The sequence below is a fragment of the Caretta caretta genome, chromosome 27 (assembly GCF_965140235.1).
Source record: "Caretta caretta isolate rCarCar2 chromosome 27, rCarCar1.hap1, whole genome shotgun sequence".
Classification (NCBI taxonomy): Eukaryota; Metazoa; Chordata; order Testudines; family Cheloniidae; genus Caretta; species Caretta caretta.
In genome coordinates, this window is record NC_134232.1 from 2,360,703 (window position 1) to 2,387,563 (window position 26,861).

At 50.3% G+C, this 26,861-nt stretch overlaps 1 protein-coding gene across 2 annotated transcripts in view; it reads left to right on the top strand.

Annotated features, from left to right (window-relative positions):
- Positions 1-12,287: 12,287 nt before the first annotated feature.
- The window catches only part of KIF18B (kinesin family member 18B), a 38,656-nt gene continuing 24,082 nt past the window's right edge, over positions 12,288-26,861 (top strand). Inside the window, exons 1-5 of one of the 2 annotated variants that reach the window (XM_048829772.2) lie at positions 12,288-12,373; positions 16,907-17,253; positions 18,756-18,913; positions 19,851-19,955; positions 26,515-26,625. In XM_048829772.2, the coding sequence (XP_048685729.2) occupies positions 16,932-17,253; positions 18,756-18,913; positions 19,851-19,955; positions 26,515-26,625 (696 nt within the window). In that variant the 5' untranslated portion in view covers positions 12,288-12,373; positions 16,907-16,931. Of the gene's footprint in view, positions 12,374-12,543; positions 13,072-16,906; positions 17,254-18,755; positions 18,914-19,850; positions 19,956-26,514; positions 26,626-26,861 lie in introns of those variants that run through there. The other variant, XM_048829774.2, reaches the window with a different exon arrangement.

The following is a 26,861-nucleotide window of genomic DNA, read 5'->3' on the forward strand; positions in this document are numbered from 1 at the left end:
GCGCCAGGCCCCCCGGGCCGTGCCCCAGTGGCAGGGAGAGCGCCAGGCCCCCCGAGCCATGCCCCTGTGGCGGGGAGCACGCCAGGCCCCCCGGGCCGTGCCCCAGTGGCGGGGAGTGCGCCAGGCCCCCCGGGCCGTGCCCCAGTGGCGGGGAGCGCGCCAGGCCCCCGGGCCGTGCCTCTGTGGCGGGGAGCGCGCCAGGCCCCCCGAGCCGTGCCCCTGTGGCGGCGAGCGCGCCAGGCCCCCCGGGCCGTGCCCCTGTGGCGGGGAGCGCGCCAGGCCCCCCAGGCCATTTCCCTGTGGCGGGGAGCGCGCCAGGCCCCCCGGGCCATTTCCCTGTGATGGGGAGCGCGCCAGGCCCCCCGGGCCGTGCCCCTGTGGCGGGGAGCGCGCCAGGCCCCCCGGGCCGTGCCCCAGTGGCAGGAGGGGATGGTGCGGGGAAAACGCTAAGGAAAAGGTGAGTGAGGCCCGGAGCTGAGTGTATGGGGGAAAGGAGCAGGTGTGAGATAAGGGAGAGTGGGGGAAGGGGGCTTTTGTCTCAGGCCTCTTCCTATTACAGCTCTCAGTGGGAGAACCTCCCGGCTAGTGCAGGCTGGGCAGGGTCTTCCCCATCCACGCTGGCCTGGCCGGCAGCAGGTCTAAGCACTTCGACCTGATGAGCTCTGGTTTCAGCTCTAGTGGTCACTCAACAAAACAAAAAACTCTCAGTGGAGCCTAATCAGCTCTGTCTTTAAACAGGAGAGAGGAGCAGGTCCACTGGCACCCGTGACTCTTAGACGCAGCCCACCCCACCAAGCAAACCACCTGTCCCCACCCTCTCTCTCTCCCCTGGGGTCAGCCATCCAAACCGCTAGCTTAGTGAGTGCAGTTTGGTTGAGGGTGATCAGTGTTTCATTTGTAATGAGAGAGATACCTGGGCTCATGCAACTTTTGTACTTTTTTCAGAGTAGCAGCCGTGTTAGTCTGTATTCGCAAAAGAAAAGGAGGACTTGTGGCACCTTAGAGACTAACCAATGTATTTGAGCATGAGCTTTCGTGAGCTACAGCTCACTTCATCGGATGCAAGCTCACGAAAGCTCATGCTCAAATAAATGTGTTAGTCTCTAAGGTGCCACAAGTCCTCCTTTTCTTTTTGTACTTTTATAACTGATGTGGCAAGCCCAGAGGCCCCAAGGCTATGAATTACCAAGCCTAGATGTGCCAGGGCTCAGACCTGGCACAAATTAAGCACAGAGGGTGACTCCCTCAATCAGGACACACTAAGTCCAGCCCTTCTGCCTTTTACGCATACAAGAAGGATAACAGCATTTCATTCAATACGAAAGTGATTTGTAACCCAGCACCAGCCAGAATTGATCACAGCTCCGTCTGCTGAATACCTAGGCAGAATAGGCGTGTTCACGTACAGACAGTCTGTTCCTGAAGCCTTCCCTCCCCCCACCCCACACCTCATCACTGGCTGTCAGGGGACAGCTCACTCAGACCTTGCTTACAAATCACAATTTGAAAATATTAGGTTGGCCGAGATCGCCAAAACGAATGCACCGACATTGTCAGAAAAATGAAGGGCTGTGTGAGGAAGCTAGTCTTTGTTCAGACTTTTCAAACCCATTCTGCTTTCTGAGGTACAAGTATTTTCTCATACACTGTATTTGCTTTTTCAAATTTCAAACCAATGACTAAATTGGCAACACTGCGTAGAACTACTTGCCCACTGGGGGGTGTTGTGGAAATTCAGGGGGCACGTACACCCTCCCTGGCGGGGGCAGGGGGGAATCCCTGCCACCAGGCCTCACCCTGAGCGGGAAGCATCACAGGAGCTGTTCCTTCTCCAGGGCTCGCAGGAGAGCCCTATTGGCAGCTTTGCAACGCTGGCCCCATGTCCCCACCGAAATGACCCGGTGTAGCTGAGTGTCCCTGCTCCTGGCACAGCAGTCTGGCTCCACCGGCGTTGCCAGGACACTGAAAACGCTCCCCTGAACAGCACCGGGGGGCATGGGAATCTGCCAGGTGCAAGCTGGGTGGTGGGGTGAAGCTGTCAGGGGACAGACTTGCCAGCAATGCTTCACCCTCCCAACCCACCTGCGCTAGACTCTTCAGCAAGAGCAACAGAAGAGGTGCCCAACAGACCTGCCTTGGACTGAGGCTGCCTGATACAATCCTGTGATCCTGGTGACAACTGCAGACAGACAGACAGCTCGTCGGCAACCCTGACGGATCTAGGAACAGCTCCCGGTTCGGAGCCTTCGAGCGCCCCCAACTCCAGCTGAAATTGATGGGACATGATGGGACTGTGCTGACAGGCAAGCAGGCTCTCCCGGCCAACGCACAGGACTGTGAGCTGGAGCCCTGACTTCTGTGCTGGGCTCGCTGCATGGCTGCAGGCAGGGCCCTTCCCAGCTCTGGGCCTCCGTTTTCCGCCGGGTGTGAGCCTCACACCTAGACCCTAGAAGGTGCTACGGAAAGGCAAAAGGCACCGATGACAACGATTCCTAACCCCTGCCCTTCTCGGCTACAGCTCCCAAAGTGCTCTGCAGAGGGCAGACTCCTTTGCCCCGTTTTCCAAGGAGCAGGGACGTCAGACAAAGGCCTGTGTTCAAGCACATGCTGATCTCAGTAACAGAGCTGGGATCTGGGGGAAAGTCTGGCTCCAGAGCCTGGCCCATCTCTGGTCAGGGGTTTATTTCCTGGGGTCGCTGGCGTTTTCCTCTGCCCCATGGAGCAGGGAAGCTCCCCCTTGTTCCTCTCACCCTTCCGTGCAACCGGAGCACTTTGTTGGTAAGGTCCCAAACGGACCCGGAGCAGGTGCTGAGCAGTATTAGCACCCCTCCTCCCAGGGACCCGCGCGCTGCCCTTACCGAGCCTGGCCCGATTGGCATCTCAGTGGCATGAGGCAAGGCTGGCTGCGGGAGCTGAGTGTGGCATAGAATCATAGAATCATAGAATATCAGGGTTGGAAGGGACCCCAGAAGGTCATCTAGTCCAACCCCCTGCTCGAAGCAGGACCAAATCCCAGTTAAATCATCCCAGCCAGGGCTTTGTCAAGCCTGACCTTAAAAACTTCTAAGGAAGGAGATTCTACCACCTCCCTAGGTAACGCATTCCAGTGTTTCACCACCCTCTTAGTGAAAAAGTTTTTCCTAATATCCAATCTAAACCTCCCCCACTGCAACTTGAGACCATTACTCCTCGTTCTGTCATCTGCTACCATTGAGAACAGTCTAGAGCCATCCTCTTTGGAACCCCCTTTCAGGTAGTTGAAAGCAGCTATCAAATCCAACCTCATTCTTCTCTTCTGCAGGCTAAACAATCCCAGCTCCCTCAGCCTCTCCTCATAACTCATGTGTTCCAGACCCCTAATCATTTTTGTTGCCCTTCGCTGGACTCTCTCCAATTTATCCACATCCTTCTTGAAGTGTGGGGCCCAAAACTGGACACAGTAGTCCAGATGAGGCCTCACCAATGTCGAATAGAGGGGAACGATCACGTCCCTCGATCTGCTCGCTATGCCCCTACTTATACATCCCAAAATGCCATTGGCCTTCTTGGCAACAAGGGCACACTGCTGACTCATATCCAGCTTCTCGTCCACTGTCACCCCTAGGTCCTTTTCCGCAGAACTGCTGCCTAGCCATTCGGTCCCTAGTCTGTAGCTGTGCATTGGGTTCTTCCGTCCTAAGTGCAGGACCCTGCACTTATCCTTATTGAACCTCATCAGATTTCTTTTGGCCCAATCCTCCAATTTGTCTAGGTCCTTCTGTATCCTATCCCTCCCCTCCAGCGTATCTACCACTCCTCCCAGTTTAGTATCATCCGCAAATTTGCTGAGAGTGCAATCCACACCATCCTCCAGATCATTTATGAAGATATTGAACAAAACCGGCCCCAGGACCGACCCTTGGGGCACTCCACTTGATACCGGCTGCCAACTAGACATGGAACCATTGATAACTACCCGTTGAGCCCGACAATCTAGCCAGCTTTCTACCCACCTTATAGTGCATTCTTCCAGCCCATACTTCCTTAACTTGCTGACAAGAATACTGTGGGAGACCATGTCAAAAGCTTTGCTAAAGTCAAGAAACAATACATCCACTGCTTTCCCTTCATCCACAGAACCAGTAATCTCATCATAAAAGGCGATTAGATTAGTCAGGCATGACCTTCCCTTGGTGAATCCATGCTGGCTGTTCCTGATCACTTTCCTCTCATGCAAGTGCTTCAGGATTGATTCTTTGAGGACCTGCTCCATGATTTTTCCAGGGACTGAGGTGAGGCTGACTGGCCTGTAGTTCCCAGGATCCTCCTTCTTCCCTTTTTTAAAGATTGGCACTACATTAGCCTTTTTCCAGTCATCCGGGACTTCCCCTGTTCGCCACGAGTTTTCAAACTCAGCATGGATTCAGCATCTCAGAGTCCTGGCCAAATTCCAGCAGGAACCCGCCTGTCCTGCATCCCCTGCCCCATGGACCATGGGGTTCTCCCTCCCTTGTACACTGTGAAACCGCCCCAGAGGTGGCTGCACTTGAAAACACAGGGACTCAAACTGCCAGTCAGCAGGGAGGTCCCAGTCTATCAAAGCCAAGGGGAGCTGAGGGCGCCCAACCCCCGCAGGACCCGGCCTGGGCAGTGCTTTAGCCTTGCACGAGCACAGGGCAGCATGGTGCCTGCAGTACGCTCTGGTCTGCATATGCCGCCCCAGCAGTCCAACCGGGGGCGTGAACCTCTCGCCCAGGCCGGGGCGGTCACCACCTGGCTCTCCGGAGGAGGGAGAGAAGAACTGTGGAAGGAGCTCTCAGCGCGGCTGACGGACGCACAGACAGCTCTTGATTTAGCCTGGGCCGCTCCCAGACTCTTCTGCCTCTCCCCCGTGCCACCCCACTTCTGCGGGCAGCCTCAGCGGCAGTGCCGGTTTCTCCGCTTGCCGCTGTCTGGGCTGCGAGCCGCACGTGAGCACAAAGCACTTGGCCGGCAGACGCTTCCTTCCAGCTCAGCGGCTCCCTGACACCTACCCCAGCCTGACAGCCGCTCCCGCGTGCTGCGCGGCTCGCCAGGCATCGGCATCGCTGTGGGGGGAGGGCCAGGGTCAGTGCACCTGCCCGCGGGAGGGTTTGGGGCAGGGAAGCTGAGGAGTGTGACCCCCTGCCTGCCCCTCCCTGGCCCAGCCCGAGAGCAGGGGCACTCCGGGACGAGCGAGCAGCTCCTCAGCTGCAGTTGGATGCAGGTGGCCCTAATGCACCAGCCTGGGTGCCATGCAGCTGGTGATGGAGGGAACCACATGAGCAGCCTGGCTGGGTGCCATGCAGCTGGAGGGAACCACATGAGCAGCCTGCTTCTTTCGACTGGCATCCCTGGAGCGCTCAGGCTAGAAGAGCAGCTGGCCTGGAGGAGGGCACCCTGCAACACATCTGGGAGCACCTCAGGGGATGGGCATGAGGAACCAGCCACACCCTCCCTCTGCACAATGGCCCAGGTGCCGTCTACTTTGCATGGCACCTCTCCCCAGCTGTGCTGTGTCCAGCCCCACTCCACCCTCTGCTCTCTGGTCTAGAACAGCTGGGAGGGAGGGGAGCAGCAAGTCACCCCGGGAAGCCATGGTAACAGCAGGCAGCTGCAATGGGAGGGTGCAGTGATAGGGTGAAGCTGTTGCAGGAGGCCAAAGGGATGGCAGATGGTGGTTACAGAGGTTGTGGGTGTTTCAGGCAGAGGTTACGGAGGCCGTGGTGGAGGCAGGTGGCGGTTACAGAGGTTGTGGGTGTTTCAGGCAGATGTTACGGAGGCCATGGTGGAGGCAGGCAGTGGTTACGGAGGTCGTGGTGGAGGCAGGCAGAGGTTACGGAGGCCGTGGTGGAGGCAGGCGGTGGTTACGGAGGCCATGGTTACGGAGGTCGCGGTGGAGGCAGGCAGTGGTTACAGAGGTCATGGTGGAGGCAGGCAGAGGTTACGGAGGCCGTGGTGGAGGCAGGCAGAGGTTACGGAGGCCGTGGTGGAGGCAGGCGGTGGTTACGGAGGCCATGGTTATGGAGGTCGTGGTGGAGGCAGGCAGAGGTTACGGAGGCCGTGGTGGAGGCAGGCAGCGGTTACTCCATCACAGTACGGAGACCTAAGCAAAAATTTAAAAAAATACGGTTTAATGTGAACTGAAACAAAAATGTTCCTTGTTCCTTCCTGAATCGGAAAATCCCCCCAAATGTTTGCTTCAGAATCGTCGCCGCAGTGTGTTTCTAAAAGGAAATTAGCTCCCCGGCACTGCTGCCAGCATGTCAGTTTCACTCAGCATCTGAGCAGCTCTCAGGGTCTGCAGCTCTAGGGCAGCCCTGCCAAGCGGCCAACAGGCCAGTCTGGAGTCTGGAAGGCCCCCTGCCCCAAAGGCACAGAGCCTTGGACCCCACCCAGAGCCGCCAGGCTACCGGCTCCACAGATGTGGGTCTCCTTGCTCCCTGCTGCAGATCGAGGAGACAGCCTCAGTTCGAGTCAGGGCTCCCAGGGTCTCCAGGATCCCTGCCGAGGAGCTGGGACCGTGGAGTTCCTGGGAGCCTGGACACCCAGGCCTGGCTGCTCTGTCCCTGAGCTGCTGACCTCAGAAGCACCAGGACCCTCTGCAACCCACCAGGGTCCCGGCAGGTTTCTGTGGGAAAATTTCTGACCAGCTCCAGTGGTAAAGACATCTCTGCACCTCCCTCACTCTGGACCCAGGCCCCACATAACAGTAACCTCAGACCTAGCGGCTCTTTGTGAGGTTCCTGAACCATTAAATCCAAATCTTAGTGCTGGAGTTGGCTTCGGAGCCAGTCTCTAACCCCCTGAGCCCTCCAGAAGTAACCCCTCCTCAGCCCTTGCACCATTTCCCTAGTGCCTTTTATTCCAAATGATCCTGAAGCACTTTTCAGATGGTAGACCCCCCTTTCCACTGCAGTACAGCCACTTCTGGGGTGGAACAACCAGCCGGTTTGCAGCACACCACAACAGAGTAGGACATCAAAATGATGAGAACTTCTGTACTCAGCTGAATTTACTTCCCCAAATGGGCCCCAGACACCCTTAGAAATGGGTGCGTGTGGCAGTACGAGGGGGTGTGGGTTCATTTCCCCCCTGAGCTTGGGAGTTGAGTTCCTGACCCCCCGAGCACAGAATCAGCCATGGAGGCGGGGAAGCCAGCACGCACAGTGCTGCTTGTCGCATGGAGGGCTGGTGACTAGCTCGGAGGGATACAGCCCCAGTGAGACGCTGCTGCCTGGAGCAAGCAGTGCTTGCAAATCTGTTTTCTGCTTCATTCGATCATTCGCTTCCCTTGTGTTCTGTTCTGTGACCCCTGGTCCCAGACACTGCCACGCAAACACGCCTCCAAGTGCCAGGCGACCAGCCTCCTCACCAAACAAGTTGCTCGGAGAAGCCAATGCTATGCACTCTGAACTTCAGGTGACAGCCAAACTAACCCCAGTTTAGCTCGCTGCATGTGACCGAGCAGCAGCCTAGAGGTCAGGACTCCTGGGTTCTATTCCTGGGTCTGACATTGTGGCCAAGTCATAACCCCTCTCTGTGCCCCATTTGTAAACCAAAGGTGATCATACAGCCCTAGTTCACAAGGAGGATGAGAGGAGTTCTTAGTCCAAGGCTTTGCAGCAATGTCACCTCTTCAGAATAAAAGCACTAGGGGAATGCAAAGGATCAGATCATTACCTGGAGCTGGACTCACACAGGCACTGTGCCCTTCTCCCTTGCAGGGTCCAGTCCAGGCTCCAGCCCAGGTCCAACCGTCTACACACAATGAAACAGCCTCTTAGCCCAAGCCCCACAACCCCAAGTCAGGTGGCCTGGGCCAGTGGAGGGTGTCAGGGTAGACATACCCTATGTTACAGCCTGGCCACAAAGCCAGTGGATCTGGCTCCCCACATGACTTAAGCCGACACAGTGGCTCTATGCCACTTCCCACCATGGTCCCTGGCACAGGGCCATGGCCCCGGAGCTGCACTCCAGCTACTCTCAGCTGCTGAAATGGAACCTTAAAGCCACAGGCCTCTGAGAGTAAGTCAAGCACCTCTGAGGCTGCTCTCACTCATCCTGACAGCTGGCTCCAGAATAGGGGCGGTCCAGAGTTGGCCCTTGCCCTGTCCATTCCTGTGCCAAGTACGAAGTCTCAAGCTGGGCACTCAAAAATTAAGAGACCCAAAATCAGAGGCCATTTTCAAACTACAAAGCCTGATTCACACACAGCTCTGCTACGGCACAAGCCATTGCACAAACAGATCTCTCAGAACTTTGTACCTCCCCTTCCTTCCACTCTGAATTTATCCTTCGCTCTTCTGGCTGTGCAGCCACAGCTACCTTTGCAGGGCTCTTTCCCCCGGCAATGAGAAGGAATATTTTGAAGCTCTGGAATCTGAGGTGTGAGCTGCTCTAATCTCACTGGCAGGTATCAAACCTTTAACTCTCCCCGGGAGGTGATAATGAGAGAGGCACACACAGTGGGAGCATGTTAAAAGCAGTGCTAGGCTACAGATGTTGCCAAAAAGACACTTCTATTTCCCCTTGTTTATTCCCCCCCTCCAGCCACTGTTCCTCAGACGTTCTTGTCAACTGCTGGAAATGGCCCACCTTGATTATCACTACAAAAGGTCCATCCCGTCCCCCCCGCCCCCCCCCCCCCACTCTCCTGCTGGTAATAGCTCACCTTAAGTGATCACTCTCTTTACCGTCAGGTTTCAGAGGAACAGCCCTGTTAGTCTGTATTCGCAAAAAGAAAAGGAGTACTTGTGGCACCTTAGAGACTAACCAATTTATTTGAGCATGAGCTTTCGTGAGCTACAGCTCACTTCATCAGATGTATACCGTGGTATACACGGTATATTCCACGGTATACATCTGATGAAATGAGCTGTAGCTCACGAAAGCTCATGCTCAAATAAATTGGTTAGTCTCTAAGGTGCCACAAGTACTCCTTTTCTCTTTACCGTGTGTATGGTAACACCCATTGTTTCATGTTCTGTGTATATAAATCTCCCCACTGTATTTTCCACTGCATGCATCCAATGAAGTGAGCTGTAGCTCACGAAAGCTTATGCTCAAATAAATTTGTTAGTCTCTAAGGTGCCACAAGTCCTCCTTTTCTTTTTGCAAATACAGACTAACACGGCTGCTACTCTGAAACTTCTCCATCTGTATCCCCTGCCCCTCCGCAGAGGAGTCTCCCGCTGTGATAGTACTGGCTGGAGGGGGTTAAAGTCTCTGGTAGAGAGCCAGTATTCCCAATGCGCTTGATGGTCTCCACCACCTAGAACATGGGGACCATGATCATGAGTAGAGCTGGGCAAAATTTTTCAGACCAATAATTTATTCACTGAAAAATGCAGCTTTGGTCAACCTGAAACAATTTGCAAATGTGACCAGCTTGGGTTTGGCTGGGAAAATATTTGTCAAGGCCAGTTTGAGAAAAGTAAGAGTGTCCCTACCCCTTTTATAGCCTCAGACCAGTGGCTAAGCTGCTTGCCCAGAACATAAAAGTCCCCGATTTCAATCCACACTGGAGCAGGGACTTGACGTCAGAGGCTACCCCCCACCCCCAGGTGAGCAGCCGGACCAATGGCTATAGGCTATGTTAGGGGAGAGGACTCTCAATCCCTCCTGTTGAAGCTGTTCTACTTTGTATAAATACTAAATAGTCCTTGGGTCAGTGTGTGAATGAGAACAACACTGGAGCCTGGTGCTTCAGACAGACAGATGGGTGGTAGGAGATATGAATTCACATTTTCTCTCCGCCTGTTTCAGAAGAAAGATTTGAATCCTGTCTCCTACTTGGCAGGTGAGTGTCTTCATCACCAGGCTATAGAAATGCTGCTTCTCTCTTTTTGGCCCAGTGAATTTGTATGTGGTTATTTAAAGTGGACCAAGTTCAACAGGGGAGCTTGAGAGCTCCTTGCTCCAGCCTAGCCTGTGCCCTGGTGGGTTGGCAGAGGGATTATCTGAGTTCAGATCCCTGCTCTGGAGCAGGGACTCAAACCTGGATCTCCCACCTCCCACATGAGTGTGCTAGTCCCTGGCTCATGACTGGAGTCCATGGTTGCTGGCCTGGAACGGAATTTTGTTGCTTTTCAAACATTTTCAGGACTGAACCAAGTATTTTCCTGGGTGTTTCCATGTGGTGGCCAAACTGCCGCATCGGTTATTCACCAGCTCCAGCCATGAGTCCACCAGAGCAGGAGCTGAGGTATCCTGAGGGGGAAACATTTTGCAGTTGTACTCCTCATTGCCCCCCAGGGAGCAGCGTGGAACCCTAAGAAATGCTTCTTTCTTGTGCATGGCGGGGCAGGCGACGTGAGCTCAAGGCCTGACGGGTTATTTGGTGCCCTCTACCGGTGAAGTGGGAGAATGGAGGAAGTGGGCCACAATGGGGGGAGGGATAGCTCAGTGGTTTGAGCATTGGCCTGCTCAACCCAGGCTTGTGAGTTCAATCCTTGAGGGGGCCATTTAGGGATCTGGGGCAAAAATTGGGGATTGGTCCTGCTTTGAGCAAGGAGTTGGACTAGATGACTTCCTGAGGTCCATTCCAACCCTCATATTCTATGATTCTAGTCTTTGTCATGGGCTAATTTGCATGTTCTGCTCTCTGGGTAAATGGGGAAGACTGAAGCCCATTGTACTTGCTGGCAGGTATAATTTCCATATACCTCAGGAGCTGTATAATGTACCAAATGTGAACAATCTGGAATTCCACACTCCCAAACTCTGATATACTTATGGCAGATACCTGGCAGAGGAAGGGAATGGGAAAACATCTGTGAGTTGTCCAATGGGGAAAGTAGAGCACCCTAATCTAGACAGCTGTGGGCCCAGATTGGAAGGTCAAGCTCTGTAAGGAATTTGGGGGTCTTTTTGAACTTTTAAGTAGGATCTTTTTGGTGAGTCTTCTCTTAGAATGTGTTGCTCTGATTGCCTTGGGTGTATTAAAGCTGTTCCAAATGACAAGGGGTTATGTGCCCGGGTATTTCAGGTTCTGGATGTGGAGAAAGGTAGTAGGGGGGTTTACATTTTTAATTTGTAAAGCATGAAAGGGGACAAAGTTTTAGCAGGGGCTGGGATTTGAGCCATTTACTTTCACTATGTTAAGTGGAATCTTAAAATATTGTTAGAACCAGGCCATTATTACTGCAAATAATACCACCCCAGTTGAAGGATTATACAGAGCAGATAGGGCTCCTGTCAAACATATCATGTATTTCTAATCCCTCTGGCTCTGAAGCAGAACCATTGACTTCACTGTGGTTGCATTTGCTTACTCCAGGGATTAATCTGGTGGTTTGGTTTTGGTGGGCCTGGTGAACCTTCACAGCAGAACCACCTTATGACCGCAATGTACCGTGTTTTCTCTATTGTGCTGCATGTGGGTTCACCCCCACGTCGTTTCTGTTTCAGCTTCCCACAAGGCCTCACCAGCTCCCCACAAACTGCCTGGCCCTCCCTCCACGGAAGGGCTGGTAGTCCCGTCCAACCCCTGAACTATCAAAATAAAAGTGACAATCCCAAAGGATATTTCCACAGCTTTCTTAAGGGATGTCAAATCCTTGGCCCTTTCACATGACCTAGAGTTGTATATTGTGGAGCTGGGATTTTCAAAGCCTCCGAAGGGAAATTTCCATTGATTTTTAATCAGAAGCAGGTATCCAAATAGGAGGGTTTGACAGTCCCAGCCTGGGTGTATATTAGCCGTTCGACAGCGGGCACTGAAGAAAATAAACCCCAGTAATATATAGTGAATCACAGGGGCCCAAGCAGTTATTGGCCTTGCTGGTGCTTAGGGGCAGCCCTGCGTGTCCAGCCCTGCAGATCCCCCATGCTGACCGCACCCCGCTCCATAGCACCCTCCCTTTGCCTGGGTAGCCCCTTCCCGGGGGAGCTCAACTGCTTTACTAGCCCCAATGCCCGCTGCGGGCCTGGGCGTCTGGGCTCAGCGCTACCATGCGGCGGGTGGGGAAACTGAGGCCCCCAGAGGGCCAGGGCCGTGCCCACCATCTCTGCGCAGCGGCGGCGGCTGAGCTGGCCACGGGACCCATCCGCCCTGCGGAGGGGGCCTGACCAGTGCCCTGCAGCCCAGCCAGCGCACGCGCGGCGCACCCCTGGAGCGGGACCCCCAAGGGCCCGGCGCCGCCATACGTCCGCGGCACCCTTCCTCAAAGAACTACAACTCCCGGCGGGCCCTGCGACCCCCTCCGTCTGAGGACACGCCTATTGGCTGTGTGAAGGGAGCGGGCTCCGCCCCCTGGCGGCGCAGAGCCAATCAGAAGGAGGCTGGCGGCCAATGGGGAGAGCGGCCGGGCGTTGCCGCGTGATTTGAAAGGCGGCAGGCGGAAGCGGCTGGTCGCGCGGGCCCCGTTCCACGGTAAGAGCCGCGGCCCCTCCGCGGCCGGGCCTCTCCTCGACGGCCGCCCCCGAGCGCCAGGGGGAGCCCTGGGCCCTGCCCGAGCCGCCCGCGGCCCGGCTCCCCGGGGCGAAGGGGCGCAGCCGGGCCGCGGCTGGGGCCTGGGGGTCGCTCCGGGGCGGGGTCCGCTTTGCCCAGCGCCCCCGGAGCCCGGGCCGCAGAGCGGCCCAGGGACGATGTGTGCAGCGGGGGGGGCCTGCACCGCGCTGCAAACCCTGCGTGGGCTGGAATCCGAGCCGGGCCGGGCCGAGCCGAGCCGGGCCGGGGGGTCCCCCCCCTTCCCGCCCTTTCCCGGGAGCCGCTCCCGCGACAGGGGGGCGCCCTGCGCGGTTCCTCCCTCGCTCCCGGGCGCAGGGCGCTGCCCTAGTTTCTCCCGTACCCGCTTCGTCTCCTAAATAAGTCAGTGTGAACACGGGGCGCCTAGGAGGGGGGAGCAGGTTTAAAATAACTACCCTGTTCGCGCACGCCACATGGGTGCGACCTCGAAGCAACTAAACTTCATTTTCACGCTTTCAGAAGGCTGCCAAACAGAAGGGGGGGGGGCTGATTATTTGAAAGGTCATTACAAGTTCATCCCCGTTGCCTTTGCAATTTCTTCTTGAGAAGGTGAGGACATGCCACCTGGTGTTCGTGGCGCTGCTGGAGTGGCTACGTTCAGGGTAAATGAGCGTGTGTCTGATTCTCCCTGCCCCACATAGCCAGGGCTCCCACAGAAATTAGTAGGATCTGTGGGGGTGGGACAACTCTGACAATCGTTCATGCCCAAAATAAAGGGCTTTGCTGATCTGCAAGGTGTCTGTGGAGAAGCTAATAGGGATCAGAAGGGATCTTTCATGACCCCCTTTTCTGGTGTCCTTGCACTCATAAATATAGGAGGAGGATATATGACCTTTAACCTCTAGATCAGGGGTGGGCAAACTTTTTGGCCTGAGGGCCACCTCTGGGTATGGAAATTGTATGGCAGGCTCACGAATTTGAGGTTGGGGGGTGAGGGCCCTGGCTGGGGGTGCGGTCTCTGGGGTGGGACCAGAAATGAGGAGTTCAGGATGTGGGAGGGGGCTCTGGATTGGGGCAGGGAGGGTGGGGTGGGGCAAGGGCTCTGAGATGGGGCTGGGGATGAGGGGTTTGGGGTGTAGGAGGGTGCTCTGGGCTGGGACTGAGGGGTTTGGAGGGTGGGCAGGGGATCAGGGCTGGGGCAGCGGGTTGGGCTGTGGGGGGAGGCTCCAGGCGGCGCTTACCTCAAGCAGCTCCCAGAAGCAGTGGCATGTCCTGGTTCTAGTGTAGCTAATCAGCTCTGCTGCTTGCTGCCCTGTCTGCAGGCGCTGCCCCTGCAGCTCCCATTGGCTGTGGCTCCTGGCCAGTTGGAGCTGTGGGTGAGGCACTTGGGGTGAAGGCAGCGTGCGGAGCAGAGCCCCCTGGCTGTTCCTACGCATCGGAGCCGGGGTGGGGACATGATGCTACTTCCGGGAGCTGCGCGGAGCGGCCCCCAACCCTGCTTCACGGCTGGAGCACCAGAGCGGGGCAAGCCCCGGACCCCACTCCCCAACGGGAGCTCGAGGGCCAGATTAAAACGGCTGGCGGACTGGATGTGGCCCGCGGGCCATAGTTTGCCCACCCCTGGTCTAGGTTTAGTTTGAATCTATCTCACGTTGGCAGAGACCAGCACATAGCTATCATCTGGTGGCTATCTAACCTTTGGAAAGAGATATACTAAGACAGAAGATATCATAGTACCACTGTATAAATCCACGGTATGCCCACACATGGAATATTGCGTACAGTTCTGGTCACTCCATCTTAAAAGAGAGATATTAGAATTGCAAAAGTTCAGAGAAGGGCAACAAAAATGATCTAGGGGTACGGAAAGTCTTCCATAGGATGAGAGGTTAAAAAGACTGGGACTGTTTATCATATCCTTAGTGTCTTTTCTAAGATGAAGGTCTATAAAATCATGAATGGTGTGGAGAATATTTACTAGGGCTGTTGATTAATCACAGTTAACTAACGATTAACTCAAAAAAATTAATCGTGATTACAAAAATTAATCGCACTGTTAAACAATAGAATACCAATTGAAATTTACATATTTTTGGATGTTTTTCTACATTTTCAAATGTATCTATTTCAATTACAACACAGAATACAAAGTGTACAGTGCTCACTTTATTTTTTATTACAAATATTTGCTCTGTAAAAATGATAAACAAAAGATAGTATTTTTGAGTTCACCTCATACATGTACTGGAGTGCAATCTCTTTATCATGGGAGTGCAACTTATAAATGTAGTTTTTTTGGGTTGTGTTTTTTTTGTTAGGTAACTGCACTCAAAAACAAAACAATGTAAAACTTTAGAGCCTACTAGTCCACTCAGTCCTACTTCTTGTTCAGCCAGTCGCTAAGACAAACAAGTTTGTTTACATTTACGGGAGATAATGCTGCCCACTTCTTAATTACAATGTCACCTGAAAGTGAGAACAGGCATTCAAATGGCACAGTTGTAGCCGGCGTTGCAAGATATTTACATGTCAGATGCACTAAAGATTCATGTGTCTCTTCATTCTTTGGCCATGGTTCCAGAGGACATGTTTCCATGCTGATGATGCTAGTTTAAATAAAAAAAAAAAGTGTTAATTAAATTTGTGACTGAACTCCTTGGAGGAGAATTGTATATCGCTTGCTCTGTTTTACCCACATTCTGCCACATATTTCATGTTAGAGCAGTTTCGGATGCTGACCCAGCACATGTTCATTTTAAGAACACTTTCACTGCAGATTTGACAAAATGCAAAGAAGATACCAATGTGAGATTTCTAAAGATAGCCACAGCACTCAACCCAGGATTTAAGAATCTGAAGTGCCTTCCAAAATCTGAGAGGGATGAGATGTGGAGCATGCTTTCAGAAGTCTTAAAAGAGCAACACTCTGATGCAGAATCTACAGAACCCAAACCACCAAAAAAGAATATCAACCTTCCCCTGGTGGCATCTGACTCACGATGATGAAAATGAACATGCGTCGTCCACACTGCTTTAGTTCGTTATTGAGCAGAACCTGTCATCAGCATGGACGCATGTCCTCTGGAATGGCGGTTGAAGCATCAAGGGATATATGAATCTTCAGTGCATCTGGCATGTAAATATCTTGCAACACCAGCTACAACAGTGCCATGTGAACGCCTGTTCTCACTTTCAGGTGACATTGTAAGCAAGAAGCAGGCAGCATTATCTTCTGCAAATGTAAACAAACTTGTTTGTTTGAGCGACTGGCTTGAACAAGAAGTGGGACTGATTGGACTTGTAGGTGCTAAAGCTTTATGCTGTTTTGTTTTTGAATGCAGTTATTTTTTGTACATAATTCTAAAGTTGTAAGTTGAACTTTCATGATAAAAAGATTGCACTACATTACTTGTATTAGGTGAATTGAAAAATACTGTTTTTTTTTTACAGTGCAAATATTTGTAGTAATATAAAGTGAGCACTGTACACTTTGTATTTTGTGTTGTAATTGAAATCAAAATGAAGAAAGCATCCAAAAATATTTTAATAAATAGTATTATTGTTTAACAGCACACTTAATCGCAATTAACTTTCTTAGTTGCTTAACAACACTAATATTTACCCTTTCACATAACCCAACAGAGGTTTCTTGATAAAATTAATAAGCAGCAGGTTTAAAACAAACCAAAGGAAGCACTTTTTCAACACAGTGTGCAGTTAACCTATGGAACTCATTGCTGTAGATGTTGTGAAGGCCAAAAGTATAACTGGGTTCAAAAAAGATGTAGATAAGTTCATGGAGGATAGGTCCATCGATGGCTATTGACTGCCAGAAGCTGGGACTGGACAACAGGATGGATCACTGTTCATTTCCTCTGAAGCATCTGGCACCAGCCACTGTTGGAAGACCGGATACTAGGCTAGATGGACCATTGATCTGACCCACTATGGCTGCTCTTATATGAAATGAACTGGGCAGATGGAAGTCCAGTGTTTGGACAGGTGACCATATAAACAAAATGTCATTGCAGTTGGCAGCACTAACTGGCTTTTTATCAATAGTCACAGCAGAAAGACCAAGGACTGAACTCTCCCCCTACCCTGGTCCCCCGCCCCGGAGGAGGTTGAGCACTGGTGGTGGTGATGGGAGGCATGAGGGGGTAGGGGTAGGCAAGGTTCCTACATTGTACTTCTGCAAATAGATAGGCTTTAGTCTCTGGATTGTAAATCTGGCATTTAGAGCATTACACAGCGTGTGAGAGGCAAATAGGTTGATAGCCAAGAACATACGGCAAATAGCAGTCCCCTATTTTTAAATAAAGGGGTCTATTGCCCTGAGAAGAGAGTTTGTTCCCTAAGTGGTTGCTAATTCAGATCCATTCATCTTGCCAGCCCCTCTGGATTTTTGGATCATTGAAAAGGTGTGATCCAACGATCAGTGATGGGTGTTCAGTGTCCTGCTTCTGACTGTGGCTGTTATTCCCTCTTTGGATGCAGTACTGACTGAAGCTGCTCTGCAATCATGGTGTCCGTTCTGCCCACAGAAGAGGGCAATGTGGCAGTGGCGGTGCGGGTACGGCCCCAGAATCAACAGGAGCGGGAAGGGAGTCGTCACGCTGTGGTGCAGGTGATCAGTGACAGCATGTTGGTGTTTGACCCCGAGGAACCCCGTCTATCGGGAGTTTTTACAGGCTTCCGGGGGCATGATGCCCCCAAGCGAAAGGGCAAGGACCTGAAGTTTGTGTTTGACCAAGTGTTTGGTGAGAGTGCTACACAGGAGGAAGTATTCCAGCACACAACTAAGGAGATCCTGGATGGGGTGCTGAATGGGTACAACTGCTCTGGTAAGGAGCCCTGGTGCGGCATTTTATTTGGCTTCATTATACAGAGTTAACTGAACACATTACAGGGTTAAGTATACAGTGAACATAGTCAAATGCCATTGCTCAGGACCTGAGCCGACTCCTTGCAGTGTGTGTGTGGGGGGGATTTTTATCACATCCAGCACTGTAATTTGCAGGAAGCTGCTGCACGTAGAAGAGGCTCTTCCACTCTTTTTTTTCATTCATTTGATTTCCCCTAACAGAGCCACCTTCCCACTGTTTGGTCCACACAATTAAACTTTAATAACTTAGCTGATGCCTGAGTTGGGATCCGAGGCCAGACTGGCTCAATAGAGGATCAGGCCTGGTCAGTCCTGTATTCCTGTAGACCAGTGGTTCTCAACCAGGGGTCCATGGCCCTCTGGGGGGCCGTGAGCAGGTTTCGGGGGTCTGCCAAGCAGGGACAGTGTTAGACTCGCTGGGGCTCGGGGCAGAAAGCCTAAGTCCTGCCATGCAGGGCTGAAGCCTGAGGCCCTGAGCCCCACCACCCAGAGGCGGAAGCAGAAGCTGAACACCTTAACTTCACAGAGGCCCCTTTGATGTGGGTCCCCTGTGGTGTGGAGCCCCAGGAAACTGTCTGGTTTGCTACCATCTTCTGTTGGCCCCACCAAACATGGAGCTCCCCTTTGATATGAAGACATTAGTGCAGTTCTGCAAGTCAGCCATGCTGGTGCAGTAATAACGAACTAAAAACAGAAGGGAGTTGTCTCGTGGTTAGAGCCTGGGACTGGGCATCAGAACTCCTAGGTTCTATTCCTGGCTCTATTTGGGGTGTGTTGTGAGCACAGATCTGTGACGGGCTCTCTTTACATGCCCTTCTTATGCTAAATATTTTTGAGATCCTTTAACAATACTTCGTACTTCTACAGCATCTTATTAATGGGGGAAAGACTGAAATCACTAGAATACCATGTCCTATTCGGAGGTCAACACTTTTAAAAGGATGTTGAAAAATTGCAAAGGGCTCAGAGATGAGCTACAAGACTGAGTCAAGGTCTGGAAAATCTGCTTTATAGTGAAAGATTTAGGAAGCTCAATCTTATGAGTTTATTAAAGAAAAGGTTAGAGATGACTTGATCATGTCTATAAGTATCTAAATGGGGAGCAGATTTCTGATATTAGATGGCTCTTTAATCTAGCAGACAAAAACCATAATGAAATCCAGTGGCTGGAAGCTGAAGCTACATAAAAGCAGAGTAGACAATAGGTGCAAATTTCCAACAATGAGGGTAATTAACCATTGGAACAATTTATCTAGGGATGGGGCTGATTCTCTGTAACTTGAAATCTAAATCAAGATAGAGCATCCTTATTTTAAAAAAAATAGACCCTGGCTCAACCCCAGAGGGGGTTGTAGGAATTTATTGGGTGAAATTCTTTGGCCTATATATAGGAGGACAGATTAGATTATAGTGGTCTTTTCTGGCCTTTGAATTTCTAGTGTCTTGTCTTTCTATTTCCAGTGTTTGCCTATGGTGCAACAGGTGCAGGAAAAACCTACACCATGCTGGGCTCTGAGAAGAGTCCAGGCATCATGTACCTCACCATGGTGGAGCTTTATAAAAGGATTGAGGCAAGGAAGGAGGAGAAAAGCTGCGAGGTGCTCATCTCCTACCAGGAGGTACCCGGGTGTCTGACGCTACCCCCTTCCATCTGCTACCACCTTGAAGAAGAGGTGTCGGGGGCGGTAGTTAGGATTACATGGCTCCATCCCCTCAGGTTCAGTATGGTGCCAGCAAGCTGCTGAGATTCCATAGCACTATGCCACTGACTAGTCCAGCTGGTCCTGGGGTGGGAAAGAAGTTCTGTCTCCATTTTTCCCACTTGCTTTTTGGCATCCTCTCACTGCACCACAGACACTCTACAATGACCCTCCTGTGCTTGCCTTTACCCATTAGGGAGGGAAATTTTCACTTGTGTATTCCCTTCTCCCTAGGCCGTTACTGAGTCCAACACAGTGTATTGTGTCTACACCCAGCTTCCTTGTTGGAGCAGAATCTATCTAAAATCCCCAGTTTGAACTCTCAGGTGACCTGTAAACAGGGTTTTGTCCCTAGCTCTACAACTGCTTATGTGAACTTGAATATGCTGATTCACTTCTCTGTGCCTCTGTAATATGGCAACACTTCTCTGCCTCGCAAGGATGATTAAGGGGCGTGCGGTTTGTGAGGCTTAGTGTTTGTGAAGCACTATGAGATTCTATGTTTGTGAAAACTATGAGATTAGTGTTTGTGAAGCACTATGCTCTTAAAAGGGCAATGGCATGACATGGGATAAAGTCCTTGTAACGGTCTTAACGCTGTCCTTGGGACTAGGTGCTTGCATATATGGTGTTGCAGCACTCTTCCTTGATGGAACTTGTGTAAAGCCTTTCCAGAGAATCAGCCCTTCCTCCCTAGGAAGAACTGGTCTGACCTGTTTGAACTCCACTCTCTTTGCTCCTGTTGTAATCTATTATACGGTCTAGCTCCCTCCATGCAAAGACCTTCCTCTGGCCTCCTGCACCTAGCTTCCTAGGGTCACTGTTTAGGATGTTTACTCTTGATTCCTTGTTCTAGGTGTACAATGAGCAGATTCATGACCTCCTGGAGCCGAAGGGCCCTCTAGCAATCAGGGAGGACCCAGAGAAAGGGGTAGTGGTACAGGGTCTCTCCTTCCATCAGGTATGTATAAGGACTCCCCACAACAAAATAGTGCATGGACTAGGCACAGCTACAGGTCTAACTGTAAGTAATTACTTTATTTTCAGTAAAGGGAAAATAGCAGAGGAGAAGTTACATTGCTTGAGCCCTTCCCACTGTTCCTGAAGAGCTGGGTGACTGGGGGTCTACAGTGCTTCTTGGGGATAGCCAGGATTGTGAGGCACCTCGCTACCACCCACCCATAGTGTGAGGAAGTCTTGTTTGTTCCTGGCATGGGTCAGTTAGTCAACACCACCAGCCCCTGGCAACGCAAGCTCGGCCTTCCAGGCCTACATTGACCCCACTTGCTCTTTAGATGTTAGCGATAGGCACACCTCAGCCCCCAAGTCCACAGAATATGTCCTTGGAGAAGTCCTGGATCCCCTGGGCACTCACAGAATTTCCAAATCCCTGTTCCCAAAAGAACTGCATACCACAGCTTACTAGTGACACAGCTCTGCTTTACACACAGCACTCGGCTGTGGGAATTAGAGTGCCTGACGTTAATGAGGATATTAATGTAATAGGCAGTGTGGAAACTTGGTGGAATGAGAATCATAGAATATCAGGGTTGGAAGGGACCCCAGAAGGTCATCTAGTCCAACCCCCTGCTCGAAGCAGGACCAATTCCCAGTTAAATCATCCCAGCCAGGGCTTTGTCAAGCCTGACCTTAAAAACCTCTAAGGAAGGAGATTCTACCACCTCCCTAGGTAACACATTCCAGTGTTTCACCACCCTCTTAGTGAAAAAGTTTTTCCTAATATCCAATCTAAACCTCCCCCACTGCAACTTGAGACCATTACTCCTCGTTCTGTCATCTGCTACCATTGAGAACAGTCTAGAGCCATCCTCTTTGGAACCCCCTTTCAGGTAGTTGAAAGCAGCTATCAAATCCCCCCTCATTCTTCTCTTCTGCAGGCTAAACAATCCCAGCTCCCTCAGCCTCTCCTCATAAGTCATGTGTTCTAGACCCCTAATCATTTTTGTTGCCCTTCGCTGGACTCTCTCCAATTTATCCACATCCTTCTTGAAGTGTGGGGCCTAAAACTGGACACAGTACTCCAGATGAGGCCTCACCAATGTCGAATAGAGGGGAACGATCACGTCCCTCGATCTGCTCGCTATGCCCCTACTTATACATCCCAAAATGCCATTGGCCTTCTTGGCAACAAGGGCACACTGCTGACTCATATCCAGCTTCTTGTCCACTGTCACCCCTAGGTCCTTTTCCGCAGATCTGCTGCCTAGCCATTCGGCCCCTAGTCTGTAGCGGTGCATTGGATTCTTCCGTCCTAAGTGCAGGACCCTGCACTTATCCTTATTGAACCTCATCAGATTTCTTTTGGCCCAGAATGATCAATGGCCCAGGATAATACCCAGGTACAAAATATACAGGAACGGAAGAGTAGGTCAAACTGGTGAGGGAGTGGTGCTATATCTGACAGAAGGCATAGTCGAAGTAAAAATCTTAAATCAACCTGTACCATAGAATCTCTATGGATATGTAACCCTTCTGCCCGTCAGAGTTGGCAGCAACAAGGGCCAGGTTCAGTATTTAGGGGTTCCATTCCAATAATACAATGGAAAACCAGCTTGAGCCCCCACCCAGTGACCTGGGACAAATATATAGCACCCCCGCTGGGCACCTCCAAGAGGCAATACTTCCCCTCTCACAAGCACAGAGTCTGAGTGTAGCAAAGCCTTTTAATAACAGAGAGAAACAATGTGGCATTATGTTGGGGAAACACCACCAACAGGATTCCTAACGCAATCCATGAGCAAAAAAACCCACCCCAAGCAAATTGGGCCTTGTCCTTTCCCTTTGGTTCTTGAGTCCAGCAACCCAAAAGTCCGCCAAAGTCCCAAAAGTCCAACACCCCAAAAGTCTCTGTCCCTGGTCAGTGCAGCCCCAGAGTTTGAAAGTTTATCTGCAGAGTTTTACCCCCAACCTGGGTGGAGATGGGGGCGGGTTAAGGGGCACCTTATGTGGTCCAAAGCCAATTGCCCCACCTCTCCATGGGGCTCCGCTCTGCTCCACCAGCTGTCCCACAAATCGCTCTGCTCTGCCAGCCACCCCCATGAGCTGCTCCAGGCATCCCACAAACTGCTCCGCTCCACCAGCCGCTCTGCTCTGCCAGCCATCCCACGAACCATTCCAGCCGTCCCACGAGCCGCTCTGCTCTGCCAGCTGTCCCGCAAACTGCTCTGCAATATATCTTCAGGCTCTCCCACTACTTAACACAACACTCAGTGATTTCAGCTCTTAGTAAGTTTAGCTCTTTTGTGATTTCAGCTTGTAGTAGGGTGCACCATCGGCCCAAAGTGAATTCAGCTCAGTAACCTGTAACTAGATTCCTCATGGAATCAAAATTAGCTCAGATATTCCACAGTGGAGAGAGGAGAAAGTGCAATTAGCATGTAAGGCCCTTACCTGAAGACCCATACTACCAGGTATTAATATCTATCCCCAGCCTCTCTCTATTCACTGGGTTTTGGAACCCATGACCCTTGCCTAGCGAGTGCTGCTTAGTTGATGGTGAGTCCCTCCATCCTAAGAAAAGGCCAAGTACAGTTCCACTGTCCTTGATTCATATAATCAGGATAATAGTTTATTCCTGCCCCAATAACAGAGAAACTGGGGCTCCTACAGCAGCCAAAGTGACCATCTAGGCAGGGGGGGTGCCTATGCAAATGAGATCAGCCCCTGAAGTTCTTTTCCACAACCCACCATGACTCGCCACCAGATGTCAGGGCAGAGCTCATCCTGACTCTGCTTACAGATAGAAATTCCATGCTTGAACAATAAAAGTATAGCAGTAGGAATATCCTACCAGCCACCTAGTGATCGTGATTGTGAAATGCTCAGGTAGATTAGAGGCTACAAAAGCAGAAAACTCAATACTGCTACTAATAATGGGGGGATTTCAACTATCCTCAGATTGACTGGGTATATCACCTCAGGACAGGATCCAGAGAGAAAATTTCAAGACTCCATAAATGACTGCTTCTTGGAGCAGCTAGTTCTGGAACCCACAAGGGGAGAGGCAATTCTTAATTTAGTCCTAAGTGGATCACAGGATTTGGTCCCAAAGGTGAATATAGCTGAACTGCTCAGTAACAGTGACCATAATGTAATTAAATTTAACATCGGGGGCAGGAGAATGCCAAAGAAATGCACCACAGTAACATTTAACTTCAAAAAGGGAAACTATACAAAAATGAAGAGGCTAGTTAAATGGAAATTAGAAGGAATAGTCACAAGGGTGAAGTGCCTGCAAACTGCATGGTGACTGTTTAAAAACACAGAGGCTCAAACTAAATGTATACCCTTAAATAATAATACAACAACAAAAACCAGTAAGAGAACCAAAAAAAAAATCACCATGGCTAATCAAGGTAAAGGAGGTGTTACAAGCAAAAAAGGCATCCTTTAAAAATTGGAAATTGAATCTTAGTGAGGAAAATAGGAGCATAACATCTGGCAAGTCAAGTGTAAAGGTATAATTAGGCAGGCAAAGAAAAAATGTGAAGAGCTAAAGCCACAAAACTAAGATTAAAACAAAATTAAGTACACGGGAAGCCTACCACCGTACGATCTAGCTGCTACAGAAAGCACTCAAGGAAGACAAAGCCATTGCGGAGAAGATAAATGAATTCTCTGTATTGGTTTCCACTCTAGAGGATGTGGGGGCCTCCCCCACATCCAAGCCATTCGTTTTAGGTGACTAATCTGAAGAACTGTCCCAAATTGAGGTGTCAATAGAAGGAGGTTTTGGAACAAATTGAATTGATAAGTGACCAGGACTTAGAGAGCAGCAAATATTCATCCAAGAGTTCTGAAGGAACTTAAATATGAAATGGCAGAACGACTAAGTGGTATGTTACCTATCACTTAAATCTGCCTCTGTAGCAGATGACTGGAGGGTAGCTAATGTAAGGCTGATTTTTAAAAATATCTCCAGTAGCGATCCTGATAACTACAGGCTAGTAAGCCTAACTTCAGTACCAGGAAAATTAGTTGAAACTATAGCAAAGAACAAAATGATGATACATAGATGAACACTTGGGGAAGAGTCAACACAGCTTGTGTAAAGGGAAACAATACCTCGCCAATCTACTAGAATTGTTTGTGTGTCGTCAAGCATTGGATCAGGGTGATCGAGTGGACATAGTGTATGTGGACTTTTAGAAAGCCTTTGACAAGGTCCCGCACCAAAGGCTCTTAAACTAAGCAGTGCTGAGATAAGAGGGATTGTCCTCTCATGGATCAATAATTGCTTAAAAGATAGGAGACACAGGGTAAGAATAGGAGTAGGTCAGTTTTCACAATGGAGAGAGGGGAACAATGGGGTCTGTACTGGGACAAGTGCTGTTCAACATATTCAGAAATGATTGGGAAAGGAAGTGAACCATGATATGGCAAAATACACAGACAAAACAGTATTCAGTAGTGAAGTCCAAAGCAGACTGTGAGGAGTTACAAAGGGATCTCACAAAACTGGATGACTGGGTAACAAAAGGGCAGATTAAATTCAATGTTTAACTGCAAAGTAATGCACACTGGAAAAAAATAATCCCAACTATACATTCAAAACGATGGGGTTTAAATTAGCTGTTACCACTCAAGAAAGATCTTGGAATCATTGTGGATAATTCCTTGCTAAATATTGATTGGCTGTCAAAAAAGCTAAAACAATGTTAGGAACCCTGAGGAAAGGGATAGATGATAAAGCAGAAAATATGCCACCCTATAAATCCATGGTACACCCATACCTTAAATACTGGGTGCAGGTCTGGTTGTCCCCACCTCAAAAAATATATTAGAATTGGAAAAGGTACAGAGAAGAGCAACAAAAAATGTTTAAGGTTAGGAAACAACCTCCCTAGGAGGAGAGGTTAAAAAGGGTGGGACCATTCATTTTAGACGGTAGATGACTAAGAGGAGGGGAAGTATAACAGAGGTCAATAAAATCATGAATGGTATGAAGAAAGTGAATAGGGAAGTGTTCTTTACACCTTTACATAACACAACAAGTAGGTGTCATCCAATGAAATTAAGGCAGCAGATTTAAAACAAACATAAGGAAATACTTCACACAACCCACAGTCAATCTGTAGAACTAGTCGCTGTGGATGTTAAGGCCAAAAGTATAACAACAGTTCAAAAAAGAGTTAGGTTCATGAGAAATAAGTTGGCTGTTAGCCAATATGGTCAGGGGTGCAACCCCATGCTCCGGGTGTTCCTAAACCTCCAAATGCCAGAAGCTGGGACTGGACAGGGAATGGATCACTTGAAATTACCCTGATCTGTTTATTCCTTCTGAAGCATTTGGCATTGGACACCGTCAAAAGGCAGGATACTGGGCTTGATGGATCATTGGTCTAACGCAGCATAGCAGTTCTTATGTTAAGTTTACTTAATAATAAAGAACAGAAATTCAAATGACAGCAAGCACAAATATTGGAAACAAAGGTATACATACAAAATAAAATCATAGCACATGTACTAAAGTCTAAGCTTAACAAATAAGACATTGTTATGTTATACAGAGCAAAAGCTCCCCCGAAACCCTTCCAGAGTACTTCAGCCAGGTTTGGCAGTTGTCTTCTATTCGCGAAACAAGCACACTGTCAGCTTACTTCCTAGGTGAAAGATGCCCATTGGGTCTCTATACCTACAGTTATAGACCCAGAAATCCATTGTCTGTACGTGGAAATAGGATAACCCATGATGCTTGTGTTTTTCTGTCTATAATCTCCCCTAGAGCCTTTGCAATCCCTTGATTAGCGTTTTGCTCAGATTGAAAGTAGGCTTTCATTGTGAAGTACCCAATACTCAATTTGCACATAGACTGAAAGATAAATATCTCTGGCCTGAAAGAAACTTGTTTCTCATCTGGTGACCAGCCCCATGTCAAAGACAATAAGAACATTATGTTCAATGTATTTACATAACTCTATATTGATCAGCCATACATTCACTTCACAATGGTTGTGAGAACTGGCAGGATACAGGCTTTCAGCAGAGACCTTACATGACACCCTTTGGCAAACTAATATATAGATACCACACCTAGGCATTCCCGGTAACTCAGGGATTCCCAAACTTGGTTCGCGTCTTGTTCAGGGTAAGCCCCTGGTGGGCTGCGAGACATTTTTACCTGAGCATCCACAGGTACGGCCGCTCGCAGCTCCCAGTGGCTGCAGTTTTCCGTTCCCGGCCAATGGGAGCTGAGGGAAGCGGTGGCCGGCCCGTGCTGCTTCCCGCAGCTCCCATTGGCCCTGCATTTGCCTATGCTGTACCCATTCTTTGGATAAACAGGGCTTCAGTCTCAAGGGAGATTAATGTGGCATCTTTTCCCAGCCCTATGCTCACCTTCCCCACAAAGGTTTGTATGCACCTACTAGTGCATTGGTTGATGTGCTTACAAGTTCCTTGGGAGGGGGGAGGCATAGTTTCCCCATATGGGTGAGAGCTGCAAAGACCTCCCATTTGAAGCACTGTACGATACTAATCTTTCTCTCTGTGTTCCTTTCCAGCCAAAATCAGCAGAGCAGCTCCTGGAGATGCTGGCAAGTGGAAACAGAAACCGCACACAGCACCCCACAGATGCCAATGCTACTTCCTCACGCTCCCATGCCGTCTTCCAGGCAAGTAGCAGCAGCAACATCTGCGAGGATGTTCTCAGGACTCTCATCTTCAGGCTTCTGTGCCTAAATTGAGCCAAATGAAGAAACAGGAAGAAATCTCCTGCTGGCTTGGAGTGTAGGGTCTCCAGTTATTACTTCTGTTCAGGTTTCAGAGGAACAGCCGTGTTAGTCTGTATTCGCAAAAAGAAAAGGAGTACTTGTGGCACCTTAGAGACTAACCAATTTATTTGAGCATG